The sequence below is a fragment of the Malaclemys terrapin genome, chromosome 21, assembly GCF_027887155.1.
Source record: "Malaclemys terrapin pileata isolate rMalTer1 chromosome 21, rMalTer1.hap1, whole genome shotgun sequence".
Taxonomy (NCBI): domain Eukaryota; kingdom Metazoa; phylum Chordata; order Testudines; family Emydidae; genus Malaclemys; species Malaclemys terrapin.
This window is the reverse complement of record NC_071525.1, coordinates 14887762-14911964: the sequence shown is the minus strand read 5'-3', so window position 1 is coordinate 14911964 and position 24203 is coordinate 14887762. Positions and strand designations below refer to the sequence as shown.

The 24203-nt window shown below is 46.7% G+C and overlaps 1 protein-coding gene across 1 annotated transcript; it reads right to left on the bottom strand.

Moving 5' to 3' along the window:
• Positions 1–152: 152 nt before the first annotated feature.
• Positions 153–19787, bottom strand: LOC128827341 (IgGFc-binding protein-like). Its single transcript, XM_054011198.1, has 14 exons — positions 19251–19787; positions 18354–18918; positions 17057–17583; positions 14552–15116; positions 13902–14101; positions 9936–10328; positions 9147–9433; positions 6943–7208; positions 6130–6728; positions 5119–5320; positions 3154–3752; positions 2270–2831; positions 1270–1469; positions 153–554 (listed from the first exon to the last, which is right to left on the bottom strand). Exons 1-14 carry the CDS (start codon positions 19785–19787, stop codon positions 153–155), a joined length of 5904 nt encoding a protein of 1967 aa, XP_053867173.1.
• Between the last annotated feature and the right edge of the window lie 4416 nt (positions 19788–24203).

Here is a 24203-nt window from a genome sequence, read left to right as displayed (position 1 = left end):
TGCCTGACTCCTGAAACAACTGGAAACAGAAATCTAGGAGAAAAGTCTCTCTCTGTATTTGAGACACAGAAGAATACTTCTGCCTCTAAAACACCTATGGTGAAACCACTAGACACAATATTTGTTATTATTAATTATTATTATTATACAGGTCAACTCACATGGACAGCTTTGCCTCTCTCTAGGACAATATGAGCATTAAAATTGCCAGTGCTGAGCCAAATTTCCACTCGGTAAACGAAAGACACCCGGGGATTCCGGAAATGCCTGTTTGCTGTCACCACACGGAAAGACAAGTCCAAGGAGGAGTTGCAGGTGTGGGAGATCTCATAGTCACATATGCCTTGGAAATGTGCCACAGCCCCATCAAATGTAAAGTAGTGAGGATCCCCTGTTACAACACATGTCGTCAAGAGACTCTGGCATCCCATCTTGCTGTTCTTCACAGCACACTGCTGGCCTGGGTAGCATTTAGCTTGGAAGCAACGGAAATGGTCTCGGGAGTCACAGCTACATCTCTGGGTACAACCAGAGAACCAGACGTGGTCTCCAATCTGGGATAGAGAGAGAGAGAGAGAAGAAATAAATTATCCTCATCATCAGCATCATCACCAACACAACCTCTTAACCAAACCCCAGAGGAAATCTCAGAACCAAGATAGACCAAAATGTACTAAAGCTCTTTGTTAATTATCTCTCTGCTTTGCTAGAAAGCAAGAGGAGCTGACCAAACACAGAGAGAAAAGAAAGTGTTCAAAGTGACATGGACTAAGATTAGAATTGGATGGAAGTTTCCATTTGAAACATTTTTTTTTAACGTAAAAGGACTTTTTCATAACAAAAATTTCTGGAGGAATGTCCAATTTTGACAAAAAATTTCAGGTTTTGATGAGAAAAAAACAACAGTGAACATAATCTGGTTTCCAGCAACTGAAAAACAAATGATTTGGGCCAACAATTGAACCTATTTGGTTTTACATCAAAACTTTTCAATATTTAGCCAGAATTTGACTTTAAGCTGAAAACATCAAAACTGTTGAAGAAAAATGTTGATGCTCAAAACGTTAATGTTTCACTGAAACTTTTCATTGGAAAACAGAACATTTCCCGATGAGCTGTATCTCAGATACTCCCCATGGAATATGTGGGCTAGTGGAAAAGCAGGTTCTCTACTCTCGGAAAAAAAAAGAAAATAGATTTTCTGCCATATGTTCAAATGCACTCAAATTCCCCCGTGTGGTCTAGTCAGAGTGTGAACTATCAACTCACCCCGTAGTAGCGTCCGTCGTGCTCACAGCCACAGTGCTCTGGCAAGACACACTCATCCCCGCTCCACAGGTACCCATCATTACAGAAACACCCTTCAGAGCATGTGTGCCCGCAGTACTTCTGAAGCCAGGATCCAGCACACATGTCCTGGTAGTGAGTCTCACAGAGCTCATAGTGACTGTGCGGGGGGCACGAAAGGGCTATAAAAGAGGAAATTGGAAGTTCCTGGGTCACTATCGGCACATCGCTGGAATTATCCAAACAAAACTCAGGATTGAAAATGCAGAGCTTTCACAGTAGCAAACCCATTGCTTTTCACTTGGCTACAGGCTCCTTACTTTTAAAACAGTGATTTTCAAGTGGGCTTCAAAGAGTTCAATTTCAGTGGCATTTGAACCCCAACTCTCTTAGTTCCTTTGAAATTCCCACTTTAAAAGAGGGTGTCAGAAGTTAGAAGGCTTCTCTGTGCAGTCTAAAGGGGAGAGCGGCCCCCACCCAATCGACAAAGAAACCCAGAACTGCAAGATGGGAAGAACCGAAATTGCCCAGGAAGGTGAGTCCGTGCTCTGTAGTCACAGGAAATTGATCCTGTCGTTCCGTGTACATGACTTTACTAGAAGCTCCTGGCGCAAGTCCAGAGGAAGAAGAAATATAAGAGATGAGCCCTCCCTACTACTGTGTCTGAGGGGGGATGATTGGCAAACAAGCCTGAATACAATGAAACGTACCTACAGTATTTATTGTATAAGGGTGGGATCAAGAACTTCCTCTTCAGATACAGTCTGCAGCATTATGCACAAGAGGCTGAATGCCGGTTGCATGGGCAACCTTAGTACTGGCATTTCCCAACCCTGCACCGCTTGGCTTTGCAACCTGAATGTTGTTTGAATGTCATTCTTTGTGTGTGGTTTATATTAGGATGTTGTGTTTGAGTTTGATTTGTCTGTCTGAACTTGCAAAAATACATGTGTTTAGTTACATGGAAACTGTGGTCACTTACCACAGAAGGACTCGCTCCTCCAAGGTGAGATGGAGACATTCGCTCTCTGGCAGGCGGCTGCGTATGTCTGAATGGACTGGCACAGGGCATTGCTCTCCCCTCCTGACACACACAGGTCAAAGATGCAATCAGACAGATAGTGGCCTGGGTCAATCTGGGAGTGGCAAGCGGAGAATGGCCCATCAGGGTCCTGGATCACCCAGCACCGGGACTTGGACTGTACCAGACTTTCCTCCTCTTCACACCCAGGGCAGGAATCAGAGCAGCCGTCGTCACAGCCAGGGACATCCGACTTCCAGTCTGCAGCGAAGTGGAAGGCGTCCTTCCCTAGGGAGCCGTTACGCGTCACAAAATCATCTTCAGCGGCCCCATTGAAGTTCCCGCACAGCCCACAGGTGTGGCCTCGGTACTCAGGGGGGAGGCCGACAAAGAGACTGTGGGCCAGGTCGTAGCTCACGCTCAGCCCAAACTCTGTTTTCACTACCGTGTACAGTCCAGCCTGGTAAATGATGATTTCTCCTCCATTGACACTCACTGGGAGGGTCGCAGTGACCCCATCAATCTGATTGAAAGAAATAGCAGCAAAGAGATTATTCCTGGGAATGAATCCTGCAGACAGTTCAATGCCACAATCAGAAGAGGAAGGCCTACAGGTGGTTGAGGAAATGAGGGGAAACAATATAGTGTTTCGTCTGTTTGAATGGCTTGATACTAATCCTCTATATTTATTGTTCCAGAACAAGGCAGTGGAGGGTAGATGACAATAAATACTTCTGCACTGACTGGGATGGGGGGGGGGGGGGGAAGTAATTGAATAGATGAGCTAGCAATGTCTATCACTAATTTATCTGCTTTCCCAGAGAGCAATAGCCCCATGGAATTACCTTGACTGTCCCATGCTGCCCTCTCTGCAGATGGATCTCAGTCCTGTTCACAAGGACAAACACCTCTGAGGTCACAGCCACAGGAACATGGGGCAGGTTTTCATTCTTCACTTCCACTCTGAAGAAGGGTAAGGACTGGGATGCCCCACACAGTTCAGCAAAGACATATCTGCAGGTGCCCTGAAAATCGTATCGCTTCCCATCAAACGTAGTGTAATGGGGCAGCCCAGAAGCCCAGCAGATGCCGTTGGTTTGTTCGTGGCATCCATAAACCCCCTTTCGAGTGCCACAGAATTCCCCCGGGGCACAGGCGGAGCGGGAGCACTGGACAGCGTGGGAGGAGCCGTCACATCTGCACAATCTCTGGCAATTTTCTCCTTCCCAGAAGCTTTCCCCTGCCAGGTGGTATCTGCCATTGTGGGTGCAGCCGCACTGCTCCCGAGGCACACAGTCAGTGCCACTCAGCACAAAGCCAGGGTCACACTGGCACCCTTCTTCACACGCAGTCCGGCAGCGGGAGGGCACAGCTGGGTGGGCACAAGAGGCCGGGCAGGAAGGTCCACAGAGCTCATAGTGGCTGTTGGCGGGGCAGGTTAGCTCTGAAAGGGACATGAAGAACTGCGGTTAGAAATACAGAAGGAACGCTCCAGGGAATCCTCCCAGGCAGGAAATATAATAAAAGAAATAAAAATGAAGTAGGAAAGAGCCATAAATGAATATTCCTTTCTAATGTGTATTTCTTGATAGATATTCAGGTTTTGTATTCTGTTACAAAATCATGTTTTTATAATTAATATACTTACTAAATGATACAAGTGTGTTATTATACCTCTGTGGCTAGCACTGTTGGCTGGACCATAACTTTCACAGAAAGGCCAACACCATCACATTGGCAGAAAACCCCTGAGAATTTATAGAGAATGCTATTCTATTTAAGTTGTTGAAAATAAAGCCCCTTCCGCCTAATCTGGTAGCTGTCCAGGAGACACTTAAAAATCCCTTGGCATTTCTCAAAAAGAGTAGGGGATTAAAGCAGTGCCCTTGCTAAAACTGTCTCATTCAATAAAAATTATTTCTAATGTCTGAGGCTGTGTACATACCATTCCTGGGAGAACAATATCTGCTGCATTTCTCTATATAGTCAAGGCACAGTGAATATCTATCTCATTGCTTTCTGGGTGCTTGGGACACCATAATTAGAACTGAGGAAACCAAACTCTGCTCTACATCTGGAATGTCAATATACTCTATTGCAGCTAACCAGAAAAGAAGATTTTAATGGTCCATTATGGTCTAAGTGCTATCATTATTCACAGAAGGTAACAAAAAAAAAAAAAAAGACAGAGAAGTTCTTATTCTCTGGTGCTGTTCATCTTGTATGGTCATTTAAACCCATATGATTTGAGAGTTAAATGGCTTTAAAATGTTATCCCATCACAAAAAGAGTGTTGACTACCCAACGTGCACAAAGGCTGCACAAGGTGCAAATCAATGGAGAATCTACTCAATGTTCCCATGCCCAGTGATTGAGTGATTTAAAAAAAAAATGTGGGAATTTGTGGGTTACCATTCATGAAAGCTCTCCTGAAATCAGTAGCTTACCACACCCAGCCAGTTGTCTCCATGGTTGTATAGTGATGCCGTGACTTTGACAATGCACAGCATAACTCCGAAGCGTATCGCAGAGTGTTTTGTGGCTGCCTTTGGTGACACAGAGATCATGCACACAGCTCTCCATGAACATCTGAGCATTAGTAAGGTTGCTACAACGTTTGAAAGGTCCTTCCATGTCTGTTATGATCCCACAGTAGCTCTGAATTCTGTACTTGTTTTTAGCTCCTTTGTTGCATTCAGTTTGTGGACCAACAGCTGTGCAATGGAAAGGGGAATCGACATCCTTCCAGCTATTCACAAAAGAGACAAGGTCCGGAGCTACAGATCCATTGGGCATCCTGAAATCATCACTTTGGTTCCCATTGAAGTCTCCTCCGAGCCCGCAGACCAGCCCAGAGTAAATCTCAGGTATAGTAATCGTCACATAGTGGAACCAGTCATAAGATACAGAGAGGCCAAATTCTGTCTGGATGATGACAGATGAGCCGCTGTAATAGGCATAGAGTTTACCTGATGCTAGGACAAGGGGCAGATTGACCAGGGATCCATTCACCTAAGGGGAAGAATTCAGCATGACCAGGAAAGGTCCTGAAGAATCGGCCTCATGTTTGCAAATAATAATCTCCTTCCTTAGCCCATTAAAGCTGATGCTAGATCATCCTTTGCTTCAAAATGTGTTGGTGTATGCCAGTGTGATGTACGCACAACTCTCTGCCTATTCATATGGTGTTCTACCAACCCCTCACTTCTTTGCTTCTGCAGTCTCCTCCCATCCCCTCTCACCTTTTCAAAACAGGGTCTCTGCCCACCCTGAATACCAGTCCCTGCACATTGGTACCACATGCCAGGGTGCACCACTCATTGCAGTGGTTTGATTTTAGGCTGCTGGAGAGACATGAGCAACCCCTTTGCAATTCACTTTCTTTGTACAGGGGAGAGCGTTCAGGGCTTCTCTGCTCTGTGGCTTGATTTTCAGGGATTCCAGCTGTCATGAAAGCTGACAGCCGCTGCAAGTGCTCCGTCCCTCTGAAAATCCACCCGCTGGTTCCTAATGTCAGCGGATTGCCTCAGTGCTGGTAGAGGGGCAGGGGAAAGTACTGGGGGGATACACTGACTTGGGGAAGAGTGTCCAGCTGATGAGGTGAAACTTAGGCAGAGGACCTGCCTTCAAATCCCTGTCCCCATCCTGGCCTCCTTACTCCCTGACTAGCTTGCCCGCCCTGTTAATCAGACTGACCTGGAGCATTGGCCTCTCCCTATTCTTTTAGTGCTGGGAGCTAGCCAACCAAAACACCCCCACTGAATGTGAGTAAGGGGACAACAGCAAGAGAAGTTGGAAAAAAATTGAATTAAAGCTCTCACCTGCACTTGGCCGTGCTGTCCCACTGCAACAGCAATATGTTCCCTGTAGACATCCAGCTCCACCAGGCATGTCCAGGACGCCGTGATGGAGCCCCTGTGCTCATTTTCCACTTTGACAGTGAAGTCAGGGAGATTCCCAGGGGGGCCACAGTACTTGCTCAGGGTGTATTTGCAGGTACCTTTAGAGTCAAAAGCAAGTCCATCGAAAATGTGATAGTGGGGGTGGCCAAACACCCATAAGGTGCCAAACTTCACAGGGTAACAGCCTCGGACGCCATCCACAACTTTACATGTCTCCAGAGCCCCACAGGCATGATCCTGGCACTGCATGGGTTGGGCAGGCTGCCGGCAGCTGCATTTCCTGCTGCAGGTGTCTGTCAGGATCACCTCCTCTCCCAGCTGGTGATACTGACCATTCAACGTGCAGCCGCACCGGCTCACAGACACACAGCGTCCAGCGTCCAGCACATACCCTTCCCTACAGAAGCATCCCGCCACACAGGGCTTGGTGCATTGGATGGATGAATTAAGGCTGATGCAAGAGGCAGGGCAGGGAGGGCCACAGAAGTCAAAATAGGCGTTGGCTGGGCAGTTGACACCTAGGGAAGAAAAGGGATGAAGAGTCACCTGTACATACAGGTGCTGAGAGTGTTTTACAAACAAGTTACAAATTTCCCACAAACGCTAAGATTCTTTTCACTATTGAGTATCCAAGAGGAGCTTCTTTGATGATTTCTTCAATGGCGTAACTTCTCAATCCACCTTGAGGGCTCTATGAATTGAGAGGAAAACAAAAGACTCCCTGTTGCTTACCACAGCGCAGCCCTTGCCTCCACTTTGCTACTTTCACACCGTGAAAGGCACATATCTCGTCGTAGGATTCGACAGCTGCACACAGCATGTGATTGCCCAGGCCATACTGGCAGAGATCGTAGACACAGGATTCATAGTAAGGGACTGGGCTCTCATACCAGTGACACTCAGAAAAAGGCCCGGAGCGGTTCGTTAGGATCCCACACAGCTGCTGGAACTCAGTCAATTTTGTACATGCCTCTGTGTTGCCAGTGTCATTTTTACACCTGAAAGTGTAATGCAAATACCAGTTATAGGGTTATTTCTTTTACCAGAGGCATCTTTTTATAGAGTCAGAACATCTGTCTATGTACAGACCAATTTCTGACATGGCTCAAGGCTTATTACAGAAATTCTTCCTTCCCCACTCTCATAGAATCATAGACTATCAGGGTTGGAAGAGATCTCAAGAGGTCATCTAGTCCAACCCCCTGCTCAAAGCAGGACCAACCCCAACTAAATCATCCCAGCCAGGCCTTTGTCAAGCTGGGCCTTAAAAACATCTAAGGAAGGAGATTCCACCACCTCCCTAAGTAACCCATTCCAGTGCTTCACCATCCTCCTAGTGAAATTGCTTTTCCTAATATCCAACCTAGACCTCCCCCACTGCAACTTGAGACCATTACTCCTTGTTCTGTCATCTGGTACCACTGAGAACAGTCTAGATCCATCCTCTTTGCAACCCCCTTTCAGGTAGTTGAAGGCTGCTATCAAATTCGTGCTTTACTGGGAGAGGTCTCTCCCAGCGCTGGAGCTGCGACTACAGAGCTACGGCTAGTGAAGACATCCCCTTAGAGTCACTGCTTCCCAGGTCAGAGTCCCTCCCTCTGTAAGTATGGCTGACATTCATTGTTCCTAGATGCATAATTTTACATTTGGCCACATTAAACGGCATCCTCTTGGCTTGCATCCAACTTACCAAGTGATCCAGATCTAGGGTGACCAGATGTCCTGATTTTATAGGGACAGTCCTGATTTTTGGGTCTTTTTCTTATATAGGTTCCTATTACCCCCCACCCCCTGTCCTGATTTTTCACATTTGCTGTCTGGTCAATCTATCCAGATCATTCTGTACAGTGCTTAATTTGTAATGAAAGAGGTGCTGCGGCTCAGCCCTGGAACAAATTAAGCCCTGATTCCGTATCATTGACCTGCTCTCTTCATTATTTACCACTCCCCCCCACTGGAAACAGAGACAATTCCACGTTTACAGTTACATTTTGAGACCAGTCACTTAGCCCCTTTTTAACCCATTAATGTGTGCCGGAGTCATTTTGTATCATTCTCGGTTTTTATTCTAAATCTTGTGTGGTACTAAGTCAAATGCCTTACAGAAGGCAAAGTAAATTAAATCAACGCTATTATCTTTATCAACCAAAGTTGTACTCTCATCGAAATAATATATCACGTTGGTTTAAATTAAAACATAAAAAATAAATTAATGGAGATATCCTATCTCCTAAAACTAGAAGGGACCTTGAAAGGTCACTGAGTCCAGCCCCCTGCCTTCACTAGCAGGACCAAGTACTGATTTTGCCCCAGATCCCTAAGTGGTCCCCTCAAGGATTAAACTCACAACCCTAGGTTTAGCAAGCCAATGCTCAAACCACTGAGCTAACCCTCCCCCCAAATCTGGTTTGACAGATCTATTTCCCATAAAACAGTGTTGATTCCCATTACTTATATTACCGTCCTTTAAACCTTTATTTTAGTCATGTTCTAGCCATTCCCTTATTATGTCCAGAATCAATGTCAAGGTGACAGGCCTACAATTACCTGGGCTATTCTGTTTATTCTTTTTAAATATAGGCACAACACTAGCTTTCTTCCAGAGAAAGAGAAGATATTTTAGGGGATGTCTAACATGGCAAAAAAACAAACAAAAAACCAAAAAAAACACACAGTCAGAACCCAGGTCAACTAGCTCAAGCCCATGGGGCTTGCACTGTGGGGCTAAGAAGAGCAGTGTAGACATTTTTCCTGCTTGGGCTGGAGTCTGGGCTCTGAAACCCTCCCCTCTGGATTCTGAGGCTCACTGCCATGGGGTTTCTTTTGCAGTGTAGACAAACTCCTAGAGCAACAGAGTGTAGGGAGAAGGACAGATGTGGTCATGGAAACAGGCATTCACAGACAAAGAAGGGAAGATCAATAGATAACAAACACACCTTGAGGGGCTGATGTCAGAGGTCCAGGTATTCCCAAACTCTGCGTCATCCTGGGCTTTCTCCCCACTGGGCATGACTTTATCATCGCTGCGATCCCCATTGAAGTTCCCACACATCCCGCACAGCTGCTCCCGATACTCCGGGCCCACACGGACAAACAAAGCATGGCGGCCATTAAACTGGATCTCCACGTTGGCCTTTGCTTTTAGAGTCACCATGTTCTTCACCCTGGTGATGTTGGCCACAGGTCCCAGCTGAGCTGGTAAAGGAATCTTCACACTATCAACCTGTAACAAACAGTTGCCTGTGACTATGGAGTACTATCCTGACTGGGTAATACCTCTGTTCACAAGGGATTACAAAGGGAATCTCCTTCCACAGCAGCATGGCACCAAGATACCAGCCATGTAAGCGCATCCTGTGATTCACAGAGATGTTATACAGGGAGCGGCTCTGCAGCTCAGTTACACGATACCTCACTACACTCAACAGAGCAGGAGCCGAGTGCAGCTATCATGCCCAGCGGAGCAGGGCTCACAGGAGAGGAGTCTCAGCAAATTTACAAGGAGCAGGGATCACAAAAGCACAACTCTAGCTCAGAGCTCAGAAGCAGTAGGAGCTCACAGGAAAGTCACTATTGAGGTTCTCTGTAACATAAAAGAATAGCAATCCCCCCTCTGGTTAGCTATGGAATTCACCTAGTCACCTTGCCAGTATTAGATTCTCCTTCCAGTTGTGTCTGTTTCTTCGCTGCCCTTTTTTGATAATGGATCAAAGTGCTCAACTCACCAGAACGTCTTTGCCTCGCTCCAGAACGACATGGGAATTAAAATGGCCAGTTCTGAGCCAAAGTTCCACTCGGTAAATGAAGGAGACCCGGGGATTCCGGAAATTCCTGTTTGCGGCCACCACCCGGAAGGAGAAGTCGAGGGAGGAGTTGCAGGTGTGTGAGATCTCGTAGGCGCACGTGCCCTGGAAATGGGCCACAGCCCCATCGAAGGTGAAGTAGTGAGGGTCCCCTGTCACCGTGCACGTGCTCAGCTGGCTCTGGCAGCCCAACTTCCCGTCCTTCACAGCACACTGCTGGCCAGGGTTACAGCTGGCGGGGACACACCTGAAAGTACCAGAGGAGTCACAGCTGCACCTTTGGGTGCAATCAGCGAGCCAGAGAAAGTCCCCAAGCTGCGATAAAGAGAAAGAGAGAGAAAGGGGAGAAAAAAATCAAAACATCATCAAAATATTGTAACAAACACATTAAGGAAATCTGAGAAATGAGACACAAACAGGAAACAAGCCCCAATTCTCATCAAGAGTCATTTTATACGTGATTCTGACCAACAGGAAGGAATTGGTAGCGAATCTGAAGGTGGGGCAATTTTGGCAAAAGTGATGATTCTGAGGAAAGGAAGATGAGTACAGCAGAATAAGGACAATGAACTTAAAAAAGAGAGAGAGAGCTGGCAGGTTGTCAAGGGGACAATATTAAACACATAATTGCAAATGATCCTGATTCGAAGGAAAAATAGGAAGAATACTAAGAGGCTAATATGGCTTCATTGGGAGCTCTTTGGTAAAATGGACTAATTGCTAAGGAGGAGTACAAATGAATAGCACAAGCATAGGGACAAAATCAGAAAGGCTAAGCCCTGGACTACACTACAGAGTTAGGTCAACACAAGGCAGCTTACATCAACCTAACTCTACGTGTCTACGCTAAAATTTCACTCCCGCCGATGTAACTTGTCTGCTGCTCCGACTTCATAACTCCAATTCCATGAGAGGCATAGAGCCAATGTCGATGTAGTTGGTTGACATAGTGTCAGTGTAGACACTGCACTGCTTACATTGACTGTTGCTGGCTTTCATAGAATCACAGAATCATAGAAGATCAGGGTTGGAAGGGACCTCAGGAGGTCATCTAGTCCAACCCCCTGCTCAAAGCAGGAACAACCTCAACTAAATCATCCCAACCATCAGACGCCATCCCACAGTGCCCCACACTGGCAGGCCAATCAGTGCAAGTGCTCCTGGTGCGGGCACACACTGCTGACAGAAGGAGCATAGTGTAGACATGCACAAGTGATGCAATTACTGCGGCGGCTGTATGCTGACGTACGTTAGGTTGACATAATTTTGTAGTATAGACATTCCATATGGCACAAAATGAGTTACACCTAGCAAGGGACATAAAAGGCAATAAAAAGAGGTTCCCGAAATACATTAGAAGTAAGAGAAAGATGAAGGAAAGCTTAGGTCCTCTACTTAGTAGGGAAGGAGAGCTAAAAACTCATGACATCAAGAAGGCTGAGGTGTTTAATGCCTATTTTGCTTCAGTCTTCACTAAAAAGTTAATAGTGACTCAACACAACTAATATTAACAAGAGGGAAGGAACACAAGCCAAAATAGGGAAAGAAAAGTTTAAAGCATAGTTAACTAAGTTAGATGTATTCAAATTGGTAAGGCCTGATTAAATTCATCCTAGGGTACTTAAGGAACCAGTGGAAGCAATCTTGGAACCTTTAGCAATTATCTTCAAGAACTCCTAGAGGACGAGTGAGATCCCAGAGGACTGGAGAAGGGCAAACATAGAACCTATCTTTAAAAAAGGGAACAAAAAGAACCTAGGGAAGTATAGACCAGTCAGCCTAATTTCAATATCTGGAAAGATTCTGGAAAAAATATTAAACAACCAATTTTTAAGTACCTAGAGTATAATGGGGTTATAAGGAATAGCTAGCATGGATTTGAAAAGAACAAATCATGCCAAACCAACCTAATTTCCTTCTTTGACAGGGTTACTGGCCTAGTAAACCTGGATGGGGGGGAAGCAGTAGATGGAATAGATCTTGATTTCAGTCAGGCTTTTGACACAGTCCCACATGACATTCTCATAAGCAAACTAGGGAAATGTGATCTAGATGAAATTACTATTAGGTGGGTGCACACCTCGTTGGTACACCGTACTCAAAGAGCAGTTATCAATGGTTCACTGTCGAACTGGGAGGGAGTACCTAGTGGGGTCCCGGGGGGGAAGCAAAGCATGCTTATAAAATATGCAGATGACACCAAGCTGGGAGGGGTTGCAAACACTTTGGACAACAGGATTAGAATAGAAAATGACCATGACAAATTGGAGAATTGGTCTGAATTCAACAGGATGAAATTCTATAAAGACAAGTGCAAAGTTCTTTGCTTAGGAAGGAAAAATCAGATTCACAATTACAAAATGGGGAATAACTGGTTAGGAGGTAGTACTGCTGAAAAGGATTTTAGGGTTATCGTGGATTACAAATTGAATATGAATCAACAATGTGATGCAATTACGAAAAAGCTAATATAATTGTGGGGTTTATTAACAGGAGGATCGTATGAAAGTCACAGGAGGTAACTGTCCCACTCTATTCTGCACCGGGTAGAGTACTATGTGCAGTTATGGGCACCACACTTTAGGAAAGATGTGGACAAATTGGAGAGAGTTGAAAGGAAAGCAACAAAAATTACAAAAGGTTTAGAAAACCTGACCTATGAGGAAAGGTGAAAAAACTGGCTATGTTTAATCTTGAGAAGAGAAATCTGAGTGGGGACCTGATAAGCCTTCAAATATGTTAAAGGTTGTTATAGAGAGGACAGTGATAATTGTTCTCCATATGCCCTGAAGGTAGGTAATGGGCTCAAAACGGAAGCAAGGGAGATGAAGATATTACAAAACACTATCTATAAAGGTAGTTAAGCACAGGAATAGGCTTCCAAGGGAGGCTGTGGAAGCCCCGTCATTGGAAGTGTTTAAGAATAAGTTGGATAAACACCTGTCAGAGCTGGTCTAGGCTTACTTGGTCCTGCCTCAGCCAAGGGCTGGACTTGATGATCTCTCGAGTTCCCTTGCAGCTGTATATTTCTATGATCTGTCACAACCTCTAGCAGGTGCCAGCTCCAATCTGGTCTTCTCCCTGCTCACAGCTCCCTCACTCACCCTGAATTCCCCAGCGACCAGTCCTGAATACTGGAGACAAATTAACTTATTCTCCAGCCATTAAACTCCTCCATCCCCAATCTCCTCTAGAAACACCTGCAACCCTGCCTCCTCCCTGCACACACTCCTTGACCTACAATCCATCCAGGATTGCTTTTAAGGGTGGGAGGCTGCCCCACCATACCTGGCCTCCTGGGGCCCTGGCTGCAACAAATGGCACAGTTCACACCTCTTGGAGTGACAGTTTTGGGGCTGCCTATTGTAAAGGTGGGGGGAAAAACCACCCCATTGTCAGCATGGTTTTATTGCAGGGATTCATCAAGTAGCACAATTTCTCCTGCAAGTTAAGAACATCAGATCATAAGAACTGCCACACAGTCTCAGACCAACGGTCCATCTAGCCCAGTATCCAGTCTCTGACAGTGCCCAATACCAGAGATTCAGGTGGAGAGTAAAGAACATGGTAGTTGAGCTCTGAAACAGGCTTCCAATGGAGGTTCTGGAATCCCCATCACTGGAGGTTTTTAAGAACAGGTTGGACAAACACCTGTCAGGGATTGTCCAAGGTCTACTTGGTCCTTCCTCAGCGCAGGGGGGTGGCCCTGATGACGTCTAACGGACCATTCCAGCACTACATATCTATGATAAATATTCTGATCTCCTTGAAAGGAAGAGAAGATTAGATTAGATTAGATAGTCCTTGACTAAAGCAAATCAGATTCTCTCTCATACAGTCTTTTCACTGTCCTGAGTTGTCAGGTCTGAGAGAGAAGTGGAAACTCACCCCATAGTAGCGTCCGTCATGCTCACAGCCACAATGCCCTGGCAGGACGCACTGATCCCCACTCCGCAGGTACCCGTCATTACAGAAACACCCTTCAGAGCACAGGGAGCTGCAGTGATTTTCAAGAAAGGAGCCTGCACACAGGTCCCGACAGGGATGCTCACAAAGCTTGTAGTGACTATTTGCTGGGCAGCGAGGGTCTGTGAAGAGCATTGGAAGAGGAAAATTGTTCAGAGATTTGGACGGGTATGAAACCTTGGCATGACTGTATCTTACACTCCCACTGTTACTAGTGAGGGCTTTGGGCTCAATGACTCTCAAATTCTTCTTCAAAATAATAACGAAGGACAAGAAAACCTAACATAGAAGGCTATGGGTCCTTTACTTTGATGGCTCTGAATTCACCCTGGAAAGAGAGTGACACCCTAGAACTGGCTGATCTTCTCCTCCTGTAGAATATAACTCAGACCTTGTCTTTGACAGGTCTACAGTCCCTTTGGCAGATTGTTATCCAGTCCCTAGTTAACAATGGAATTTGAATTCCTGCTGCAAATATTCATGTAATTTGATATAGAGCATCACGTAAGGAAAGCCAGACCAGCACCGTGGTGCACACAGTCCAATAGCACAGTTACACAGTGCTGCCTTACCACAGAAAGACTCATTCCTCCAAGGTGAGATGGAGACATTCGCTCGCTGGCAGGCGGCTGCATATGTCTGAATGGACTCGCACAGGGCACTGCTCTCCCCTCCTGACACACACAGGTCAAAGATGCAATCAGACAGATAGTGGCCTGGGTCAATCTGGGAGTGGCAAGCGGAGAACGGCCCATCAGGGTCCTGGATCACCCAGCACCGGGACTTGGACTGCACCAGACTTTCCTCCTCTTCACACAAAGGGCAGGAATCAGGGCAGCCATCATCACAGCCAGGGACATCCTCCGACTTCCCAGCCAAAGCCAAGTGGAAGGCGTCCTTCCCCTGGGAGACGTTCTGCATCACAAAATCATCCTCAGCCGCTCCATTGAGGTTCACGCACAGCCCACAGGTGTGGCCTCGGTACTCAGGGGGGAGGTTGACAAAGAGGCTGTGGGCCAGGTCGTAGCTCACACTCAGCCCAGAGTCGGCTTGCACAACGGTATGAAACCCATCCCGATAAACGACGATTCCTCTTCTCTGGAGACGCACCGGGAGAGTCAGAGACACCCCATCAATCTGAGTGAGGGAAAATAGCACCAAAGAGATCAATGCAGGAACTTATGCAGTCATAGATAGGGACCACTCTGGTCATTTACTCTGAGGCCCTTGCATGACCCCGGCCAGAAAACTTCACTCAGGAATTCCTGCACTGGAGGGAAAAATTCTTCTCTACTACATGAATGAGACCTGCGAGCCCAATATCTTGTGGTTGAATTACAGCATGTCCTTTAGAAAGATACGACTCTCCATAGGAACACTCCAAGTGAGAATAAATCAACCACTTCTCTTGGGAAGCTGTTCCCATAGATAATTACTCTCACTGTGACAATGCTTCCTTTCCAAAATGTTTCCTCTCATCTGCAATTTGAATTATACTAACTTCAACTTTCAGCCCCTGAATCCTGTCATTCTTCTGTCTGCTGGAACATGATAACAGTTTTAAAGTACATAGAAGGTTGTTACAAGGAGAAAAATTGTTCTCCTTAACTGCTGAGGAGAGGACAAGAAGCAATAGGTTTAAATTGCAGCAACGGGGTAGGGTTCCTAACTATCAGGGTGGTTAAGCACTGGAATAAGTTACCTAGTGAGGTTGTGGAATCACCATCCTTGGAGATTTTTAAGAGCAGGTTTGACAAACATCTGTCAGAGATGATCTAAATCAGGGGTGGGCAAACTACAGTCCGCAGGCTGAATCCGGTCCACCAGCTGTTTTAATCTGGCCCTCGAGCTCCTGCTGGCAAGCAGGGTCTGGGGCTTGCCCCACTCCAGTGCTCCAGCCGGGGAGCAGGGTCGGGGGCCACTCCACGCAGCTGCCAGAAGCAGCGGCATTGCCCACCCCCCACCCTCAAGCTCCTACGCGTAAGGGTAGCCAGGGGACTCTGCTCTGCACACTGCCCCCACCCCAAGCACTACCCCTGCAGGTCCCATTGGCCAGGAACTGCACCCAATGGGAGCTGCAGGGGCGGTGCCTGTGGATGAGGCAGTGCACAGAGCCACCTGGCCACCCCTCCATGTAGGAGCTGGAGGGGGGACATGCCGCTGCTTCCGGGAGCCGCTTGAGTTAAGTGCCACCCGGAGCCTGCACCCCTGAACCTCTCCCTGTGCCCCAACCCCCTGCCACAGCTCTGATCCCCCTCCTGACCTCTGAACCCCTCGATCCCAGCCCAGAGCACCCTCCTGTACCCCAAACCCCTCATCCCCACCCCAGAGCTCGCTCCCCCAGCTGGAGCTTACAGCCCTTCCTGCATCCCAACCCCCTGCCCCAGCCCTGATTCCCCCTCCCACCTTCTGAACCCCTCAGTACCACCCTCTTACACCCCAAACTCCTTATCCCCAGGCCCACCCCAGATCCCACACCCCCAGCTGGAGCCCTCACCCCCCACACACACCCCACTCCCCTGCCCCAGCCTAGAGCCCCCTCCTGCACCCTGAACTCCTCATTTCTAGCTCCACTCCAGAGCCTGCACCCCCAACCAGAACCCTCACCCCCTCCCAAACCTCAACCCCAATTTTGTTAGCATTCATAGCCGGCCATACAATTTCTATTTCCAGATGTGGTCCTCGGGTCAAAAACTTTGCCCACCCCTGGTCTAAATAATACTTAATCGTGCCATGAGTACAGGGGACTGGACTAGATGACCTCTCAAGATCCCTTCCAGTCCTGTGATTCTATGAGTGGTGTGCACATGAAGTCTGTGGTGTGCAAATGTGAACATGGGTGAGGAATTTAGGGAGAAACTTGACTATCATCTGGTTTGCAGCTAGACATTAAACCCATACTGTCCTCCTAATTGGGGATTTTAGTTATAAACTGCCTTTAAACTGGGCTAGTGTCAAGCAAAAATTGCAGTGCTTCAGTGACTGGTTTATTGGGGAAGGTTGAAAAAAAATCTGGGAAATGATTTTTTTTTTTTCCAATTTAAGTTCTTTGAGTTAATACTTTCCCAGTGAATTACCTTGACTGTCCCGTGCTGCCCTCTCTGCAGATGGATCTCAGTCCTGTTCACAAGGACAAACACCTCCGAGGTCACAGCCACAGGAACACGGGGCAGGTTTCCGTTCTTCACTTCCACTCTGAAGAAGGGCAAGGATTTGGATGCCCCACACAATTCAGCAAAGACATATCTGCAGGTGCCCTGGGAATTGTATCGCTTCCCATCAAACGTAGTGTAATGGGGCAGCCCAGAAGCCCAGCAGATGCCATTGGTTCGTTCATGGCATCCATAAACCCCCTTTCGAGTGCCACAGAATTCCCCCGGGGCACAGGCAGAGCGGGAGCACTGGACAGCGTGGGAGGAGTCGTCACATCTGCACAATCTCTGGCAATTTTCTCCTTCCCAGAAGCTTTCCCCTGCCAGGTGGTATCTGCCATTGTGGGTGCAGCCGCACTGCTCCCGAGGCACACAGTCGGTGCCACTCAGCACAAAGCCAGGGTCACACTGGCACCCTTCTTCACACGCAGTCCGGCAGCGGGAGGGCACAGCTGGGTGGGCACAAGAGGCCGGGCAGGAAGGGCCACAGAGCTCATAGTGACTGTTGGCGGGGCAGGTTAGCTCTGAAAGGGACATGAAGAGCAGTGTTAAATACAGAAGGAACGCTCCAGGGAATCCTTCCAGGCAGTAAACCCAAGGGAAGGAATGAAAATGGGGATAATAAGACAGAGCATGAAAAACAGAGACTAGGATAAACAGTCGTGTGAAAAAAATAATTTCATATTGGTTGGAATTTTGAAATATACCTGAGCAACTTAGAGCAGGAATCCCAAGTGGGATTTCTGCTCCAAAATCATATAGGCACTTGTCAAAATTCTACCCATTAGTACCCGTTTTGCATCTAAGATAAACATTGTTCTCCTGCTTATTATTATTTTATTCATTTCAAACTGGATCTGACGCAAGAGCTCTGTTGAGAAAATAATGACTCCTGTGTTTTCTTTATCAGCATTGTAGTGCTGGCTCATATCTTGGTAAGGCACTTCGGGAGACCTGACATTTGAAAGCAGGAAGAGTACAGGTCCACACTGTATCAAAAAAGCTAATTTGTTCTGAATACAGAAAACTGGGAGAGGAGAAATAAATTATCTGTTTGTCTTCATCATCTAAAGATGTTTATATTGATCTTTAAAAGGGAAGACATCAGAATGTCGGAACAGGAAGAGCCTGCCCCGACCAATGTGGCTCAGGCGAATGTCTGAGCTGTTCAATAAGAGAGGATTTATTACTAAAGAACATGTGTTTGGAATCATGTGCTTACCGCACCCAGCCCGCTGTCTCCATGGCTCAATGGCAATGCTGCGACTTTGACACTGCTGGGCATAACTGCGAAGCACTTCACACAGGGTCTTGTGGCTGCCCTGAGTCGCGCACACATCCCTCACGCAGCTCTCTAAGTGAACCTGCGCAGCACCCGGCTGGTAACACTCTTTAAAAGGCCCAGTAGTATCCGTGATAACCCCGCAGTAGCGCTCAGATTTGTACTGGGCTAGTTCCACTTTGTTACATTGGGCTGGGAGCCCAACGGCCGTGCAGTGAAAAGGGGAGTTGGCATCCTTCCAGCTATTGCCAAAGGTGACGGCATCATGGACCACAGAACCATTTGGGGTTCGAAAATCATCACTCCGGTTCCCATTGAAGTCCCCACCGAGTCCACAGAGGAACCCAGAATAGGCCTCAGAAACAGAAACCAGCACATAGTAGGACCAGTCGTAGGACACAGAAAGGCCAAAATCCGTCTGAACCACAGCCGATGAGCCGCTGAAATAGGCATAGAGTTTACCTGATGCAAGGACCAGGGGAAGATTGACCAGGGATCCATTCACCTAGGGGGAAAGCGAGACATGAAGAAATCTTTAAGAACAGGATGCTTGTCTGGCATGGGAAAATCAGGATTCCCCGGTGATGAGGATTCCATCACAGGCATGTAGAAGTCTTTACACTATCTTCCCCCACCTCAGGGGCAGGGAGGGCCATGACCATGGTTGGAGAAGTGGGAGAAGACAGAGAATACCACATTCCAGCTTGTACTTGACTGGTGTAGCATCCCTTCAAGATAGCTGCGTCCGCTCTGATTTAGAGCAGCCTTGTGGCTCTTGCCCAGGTACTTATTGGGAAAAAAAGCAAAATGTACGAGAAGTCATGGAAATTGTCTCACCTGCACCTGGCCATACTGTCCTTCTGCTATGGCAATATGCTCACCGTAGACCTCGAGCTCTACCAGGTGCGTCCAGGACACTACGATGGAGCCCCTGTGCACATTCTCTACTTTGATGGTGAAGTCGGGGAGTTTCCCAGGGGGGCCACAGTACTTGCTCAGGGTGTACTTGCAGGCTCCTTGATAATCAAACATGACTCCATCAAATGTGGTGTAGTGAGGATGACCAAACACCCAGCAGGTGCCATATTTCACAGGGTAACAGCCTCGGATGCCATCCGCAACGCTGCATGTCTCCAGAGCCCCACAGGCATGATCCTGGCACTGCATGGGCTGGGCAGGCTGCCGGCAGCTGCATTTCCTGCTGCAGGTGTCTGTCAGGATCACCTCCTCTCCCAGCTGGTGATACTGACCGTTCAACGTGCAGCCGCACTGTCTCAGGGACACACACACTGCTCCGCTGAGAATGTAGCCTTTGTTGCAAACACAACCCTCTCTGCAAGGCTGGGTGCAGTACAGGGGGGCAGTGGAATCCATGCAGCTGGCAGGACAGGCAGTGGCACAGGGTTCATAATGGCTGTTCTCTGGACAAGTGATCCCTACAATCAAAGGAAGGTGGGAAGGAGGAAATGCTGAATCATATAAATGAACCAATGTTTGAGCACCTGCAACTCCCACTGAAGTCAGTTGAAGGGTTGGGCCTATTAGCTTTAGCACAGAGAGCAGTCTAGTCTGTGGGTGTCTAGACCGGGGCAGAACAGAGGGAGACCCTATTTATTGATAGGAAGTGCCACAGTTTGCATTAGTTAGTCTGGGAGTTAGGCAGGTAGGGAGAACTACTGGGTTTCAGTTTATTCAACTGCCTACATAAAGTTGCCTCTGCCAATGCCAAAGACGATAGTATCTCTTCTGTACCTTGCAGGAGCAATACATCATCTGGATTTCACACATCACTGCTGTCACAGAGTGTGGGGGACACAAGGCCCTGCACCCCCGGCTTCCTGCGATTCACCATGACTCTCAGCCAGCCAGTAAAGCAGAAGGTTTATTTGGATGACAGGAATACAGTCCAAGACAGGTCTTGCAGGCACAGACAACAGGACCCCCCTCGGTTAGGTCCATCTTGGGGTCTCAGGGCGCCCCAGCCCCCTTGGGAGGTCAGAGCCCCATCTGTCTCCCAGCCATCTCCCCAGCCAGCTCCTGAAACTCTGTCCTCAGCAACCCCTCCCACAGTCTTTGTTCAGTTTCCCGGGCAAAGGTGTCACCTGACCTCTAACGCCTTCCTGGGTTCTCATGTTACATGCTCAGGTATTCTCCGTGGGTCAGTCTCGCCTCCCCCAATGCAGACTATCCTAGCCACACTCCCCTGTCAGCATTCAAAGACCACAGTAAGAACAGTCCCAGTTCGTCACAACTGCCCTCCTCAGCCATATTCCCTGGATTCCCATTTCTGAATCCAGGACATAACATCCATCTTTGTCCTCAAGTTACCTCAGGAATTTACCCTTCACCATCATGTCCTGTTCTCCAAACCATTCAACACCTTTCTTTGTATCAGACCTTTTTCTATCTCCTCCTCACCCTAGGGAAGGCTAGTGCTATCTCCCATGCTGTCCCTGTCCCCCACCTGAAACATCACAGTTCCATAGCATTCGATTCAATGAGGCATTATTGGCATGACCAGCTATACAAGCGTTGCCCAAGTGTAGGAAAAAGACAGACCCCTCAGGTATCTGTGAGAGGCAGGTATTGTCCACCCAGCATAGGGTTACACACATTTGGGGTTTGACCCCATGTTCTTTGGTCACTTCTGTCCATGCCTGATCCAGTGACAGATGGCTACATAGCACAATGCCATCTCTGCTGTACCAGGGCTATGTGCCTCCTCTGCAGATCCCTGACTCTCTTCCATTCCTATCTTCACCCCCTGCTTCAGCCTCCCTTTCTGACAAAATAAATCACGTCCTGCTCTCCAAGACTGCAGCATTCCCCTCTGACGTCAGCCATTCTCCCCACAAAGTATTCTGCAGTCTCATCCCCTGTTCTAAAGCATCTCCAACCCTTCTCTGGACAAAAAGAACAGGAGTATTTGAAGCACCTTAGAGACTAACAAATTTATTTGAGCATAAGCTTTCGTGGGCTACATCCCACTTCTTCGGATGCATAGAATGGAACATATATTGAGGAGATATATATACACACATACAGAGAGCAAGAACAGGTGGGAGTTGTCTTACCAACTCTGAGAGGCTAATTAAGTAAGAGGAAAAAAACTTTTGAAGTGATAATCAAGATAGCCCAGTACAGAAAGTTTGATAAGAAGTGTGAGAATACTTACAAGGGGAGACACAATCAATTTAGGCTTGAATCTATCTAGTTTGCATATCAATTCAAGCTCATTCACATGCACATCTACCAATGTGATATATGCCATCATGTGCCAGCAATGCCCCTCTGCCATGTACATTGGCCAAACCAGACAGTCTCTACGCAAAAGAATTAATGGACACAAATCTTACATCAGAAATCAGAACATTCAAAACCCAGTGGGAGAACACTTCAACCTCTCTAACCACTCAGTGACAGACTTGAAGGTGGCAATTTTGCAACAAAAAAACTTCAAAAACAGACTCCAATGAGAAACTGCTGAGCTTGAATTGATATGCAAATTAGATACAATCAATTTAGGCTTGAATAGAGACTGGGAATGGCTGAGCCATTACAAACATTGACTCTATCTCCCCTTGTAAGTATTCTCACACTTCTTATCAACCTGTCTGTACTGGGCTATCTTGATTATCACTTCAAAAGTTTTTTTCTCTTCTTAATTGGCCTCTCAGCATTGGTAAGACAACTCCCACCTGTTCATGCTCTCTGTATGTGTGTATATATATCTCCTCAATATATGTTCCATTCTATGCATCCGATGAAGTGGGCTGTAGCCCACAAAAACTTATGCTCAAATAAATTCGTTAGTCTCTAAGGTGCCACAAGTACTCCTGTTCTTTTTGCGGATACAGACTAACACGGCTGCTACTCTGAAACTTCTCTGGACAAGGTATTATAACCTCCAGCAGGTCCAGGTAATTCTCAGCATGGGGTGGAACTGGACAAGAAACCTCCAAGGTAAGTTTTGTATGAAATCTGGGGAGCTGGACCAATGCCAATGTACACTAGCTGAAGATCTGGTTGTGGAAATAAGCTATATTATAGCATCATATTCTTAACTGGCAGAATCTTGCAGATCATAATTAAAGTACATAGCCACATATGTACTTTTCTGTTTAGAATCAGATAATAATTGGTCACACTTTATATTAAGGTTCTATTTATAAATAGTTAATAAATGATTAATACATGTTTTAATAAATGATCAAATGACTGTCAAAGAGTTCCATTGGTTAACAGACTACATATAACCATCTATCTGTTTCATGGCTTTAAGACCAGAAGGAACCATTAGATCATTTAGTCTAACCTCCTGGATAAAACAACTCGTACGCTCATGTCTGTAACATGCTTATAATGCCCAATCATGTATTAACTTTTTATAAGCCATTTACAAATGTGACTTTATCCTAAAGTTTGATTGAAACCTATATACGTTTAATATGAGATTTAAATGATTATAGGTGATAACAGGGGAAGTACAAACAATGAAAATTAATTATATAGTTTCAGGAAATTACCCAGATCATTAGACAGCAAAAATTACACTTTAAGTACTGGGCGGGCACATTGTACTCTACTGGGAATAACATATATTCTGAGAAAATCCTGCTATTATTATTTACTATTTGTATTAAAGTAGCATCTAGACACCTGAACCGAGATCAGGGTCTTGCTATGCTAGACACTGTACAGATACTAAGAATAGTAAGAAACAGTCCCTGCATCAGAGTTTACAACCTAACTAGACAACCGATGGAGAAAAGAATTACTACCACCAGTTTACAGATGGAGAACTGAGGCACACAGACTTGCCAAAGGTCACGCAGGAAGTCTGTGGCAGAGCAGGAATTGAACTCAGACCCCAGTTCAATACCTTGCCCAAGTGGTCCATCCTTCCTCTCCAATGCAGATGAAATTGTTAGCAATAATGACACCAATAATTTTATTTCTTACCGGCTTTCCCACCCCAAGTCAGTGGAATCTGAGAAGTAAACAAAGGGTCTGAGTCTAATCTCATAGCTGCATAGGTCAGAAGTAACTCCCCTGGAGCCAGTGTGGAAATGAGATCAGAATTAGGCCCAAAGGGTATTTCCTGTGTGACCTTGGGCGGACTTTGGCCTATAGGAGTGAGAATTGCAGCGCACCCTAGTGTGCTGTGCTCTCACTACCCATGTGGATGCTGCTGGCATGAACTAAAGGGTAACTAGTTCACGCTAGCACTGCCTGTATGAAAGACGACTAGATTAACATGAACTAGGTAACTTTTAGTCCACCCCAGCAGTGTCCACATGGGGCAACTAGAGTGCAACAATTTGGTGTATTCTACAATTCACACCCCCGGAGTCCATACTGCGGTGCCGTGTAGACCAGGGGTTCTCAAACTGGGGGTCGGGACCCCTCAGGGGGTCACAAGGTTATTATATGGGGGGTCATGAGCTGTCAGTCTCCACCCCAAAGCCCGCTTTGCCTTCAGCATTTATAATGGTGTTAAATATAGAAAAAGGTGTTTTTAATTTATAAGGGGAGGTCGCACTCAGAGGCTGGCTGTGTGAAAGGGGTCACCAGTACAAAAATTTGAGAACCACTGGTGTAGACACAGCCTGAGGCTCTGCGTGGCTCAGGTCCCTATCTATGGAATAGCAGTGCCCTGCCTCACAGAAGTACTGTGAGAAAAAAAATGTATTGAAGATTGTGAGGCAATCAGTAATGGAGTAATTGCAGTAATGGAGGCCATATAAGTGCTTTACACACAAAATGGTTAGCTAAAGATTTGTAAAGATT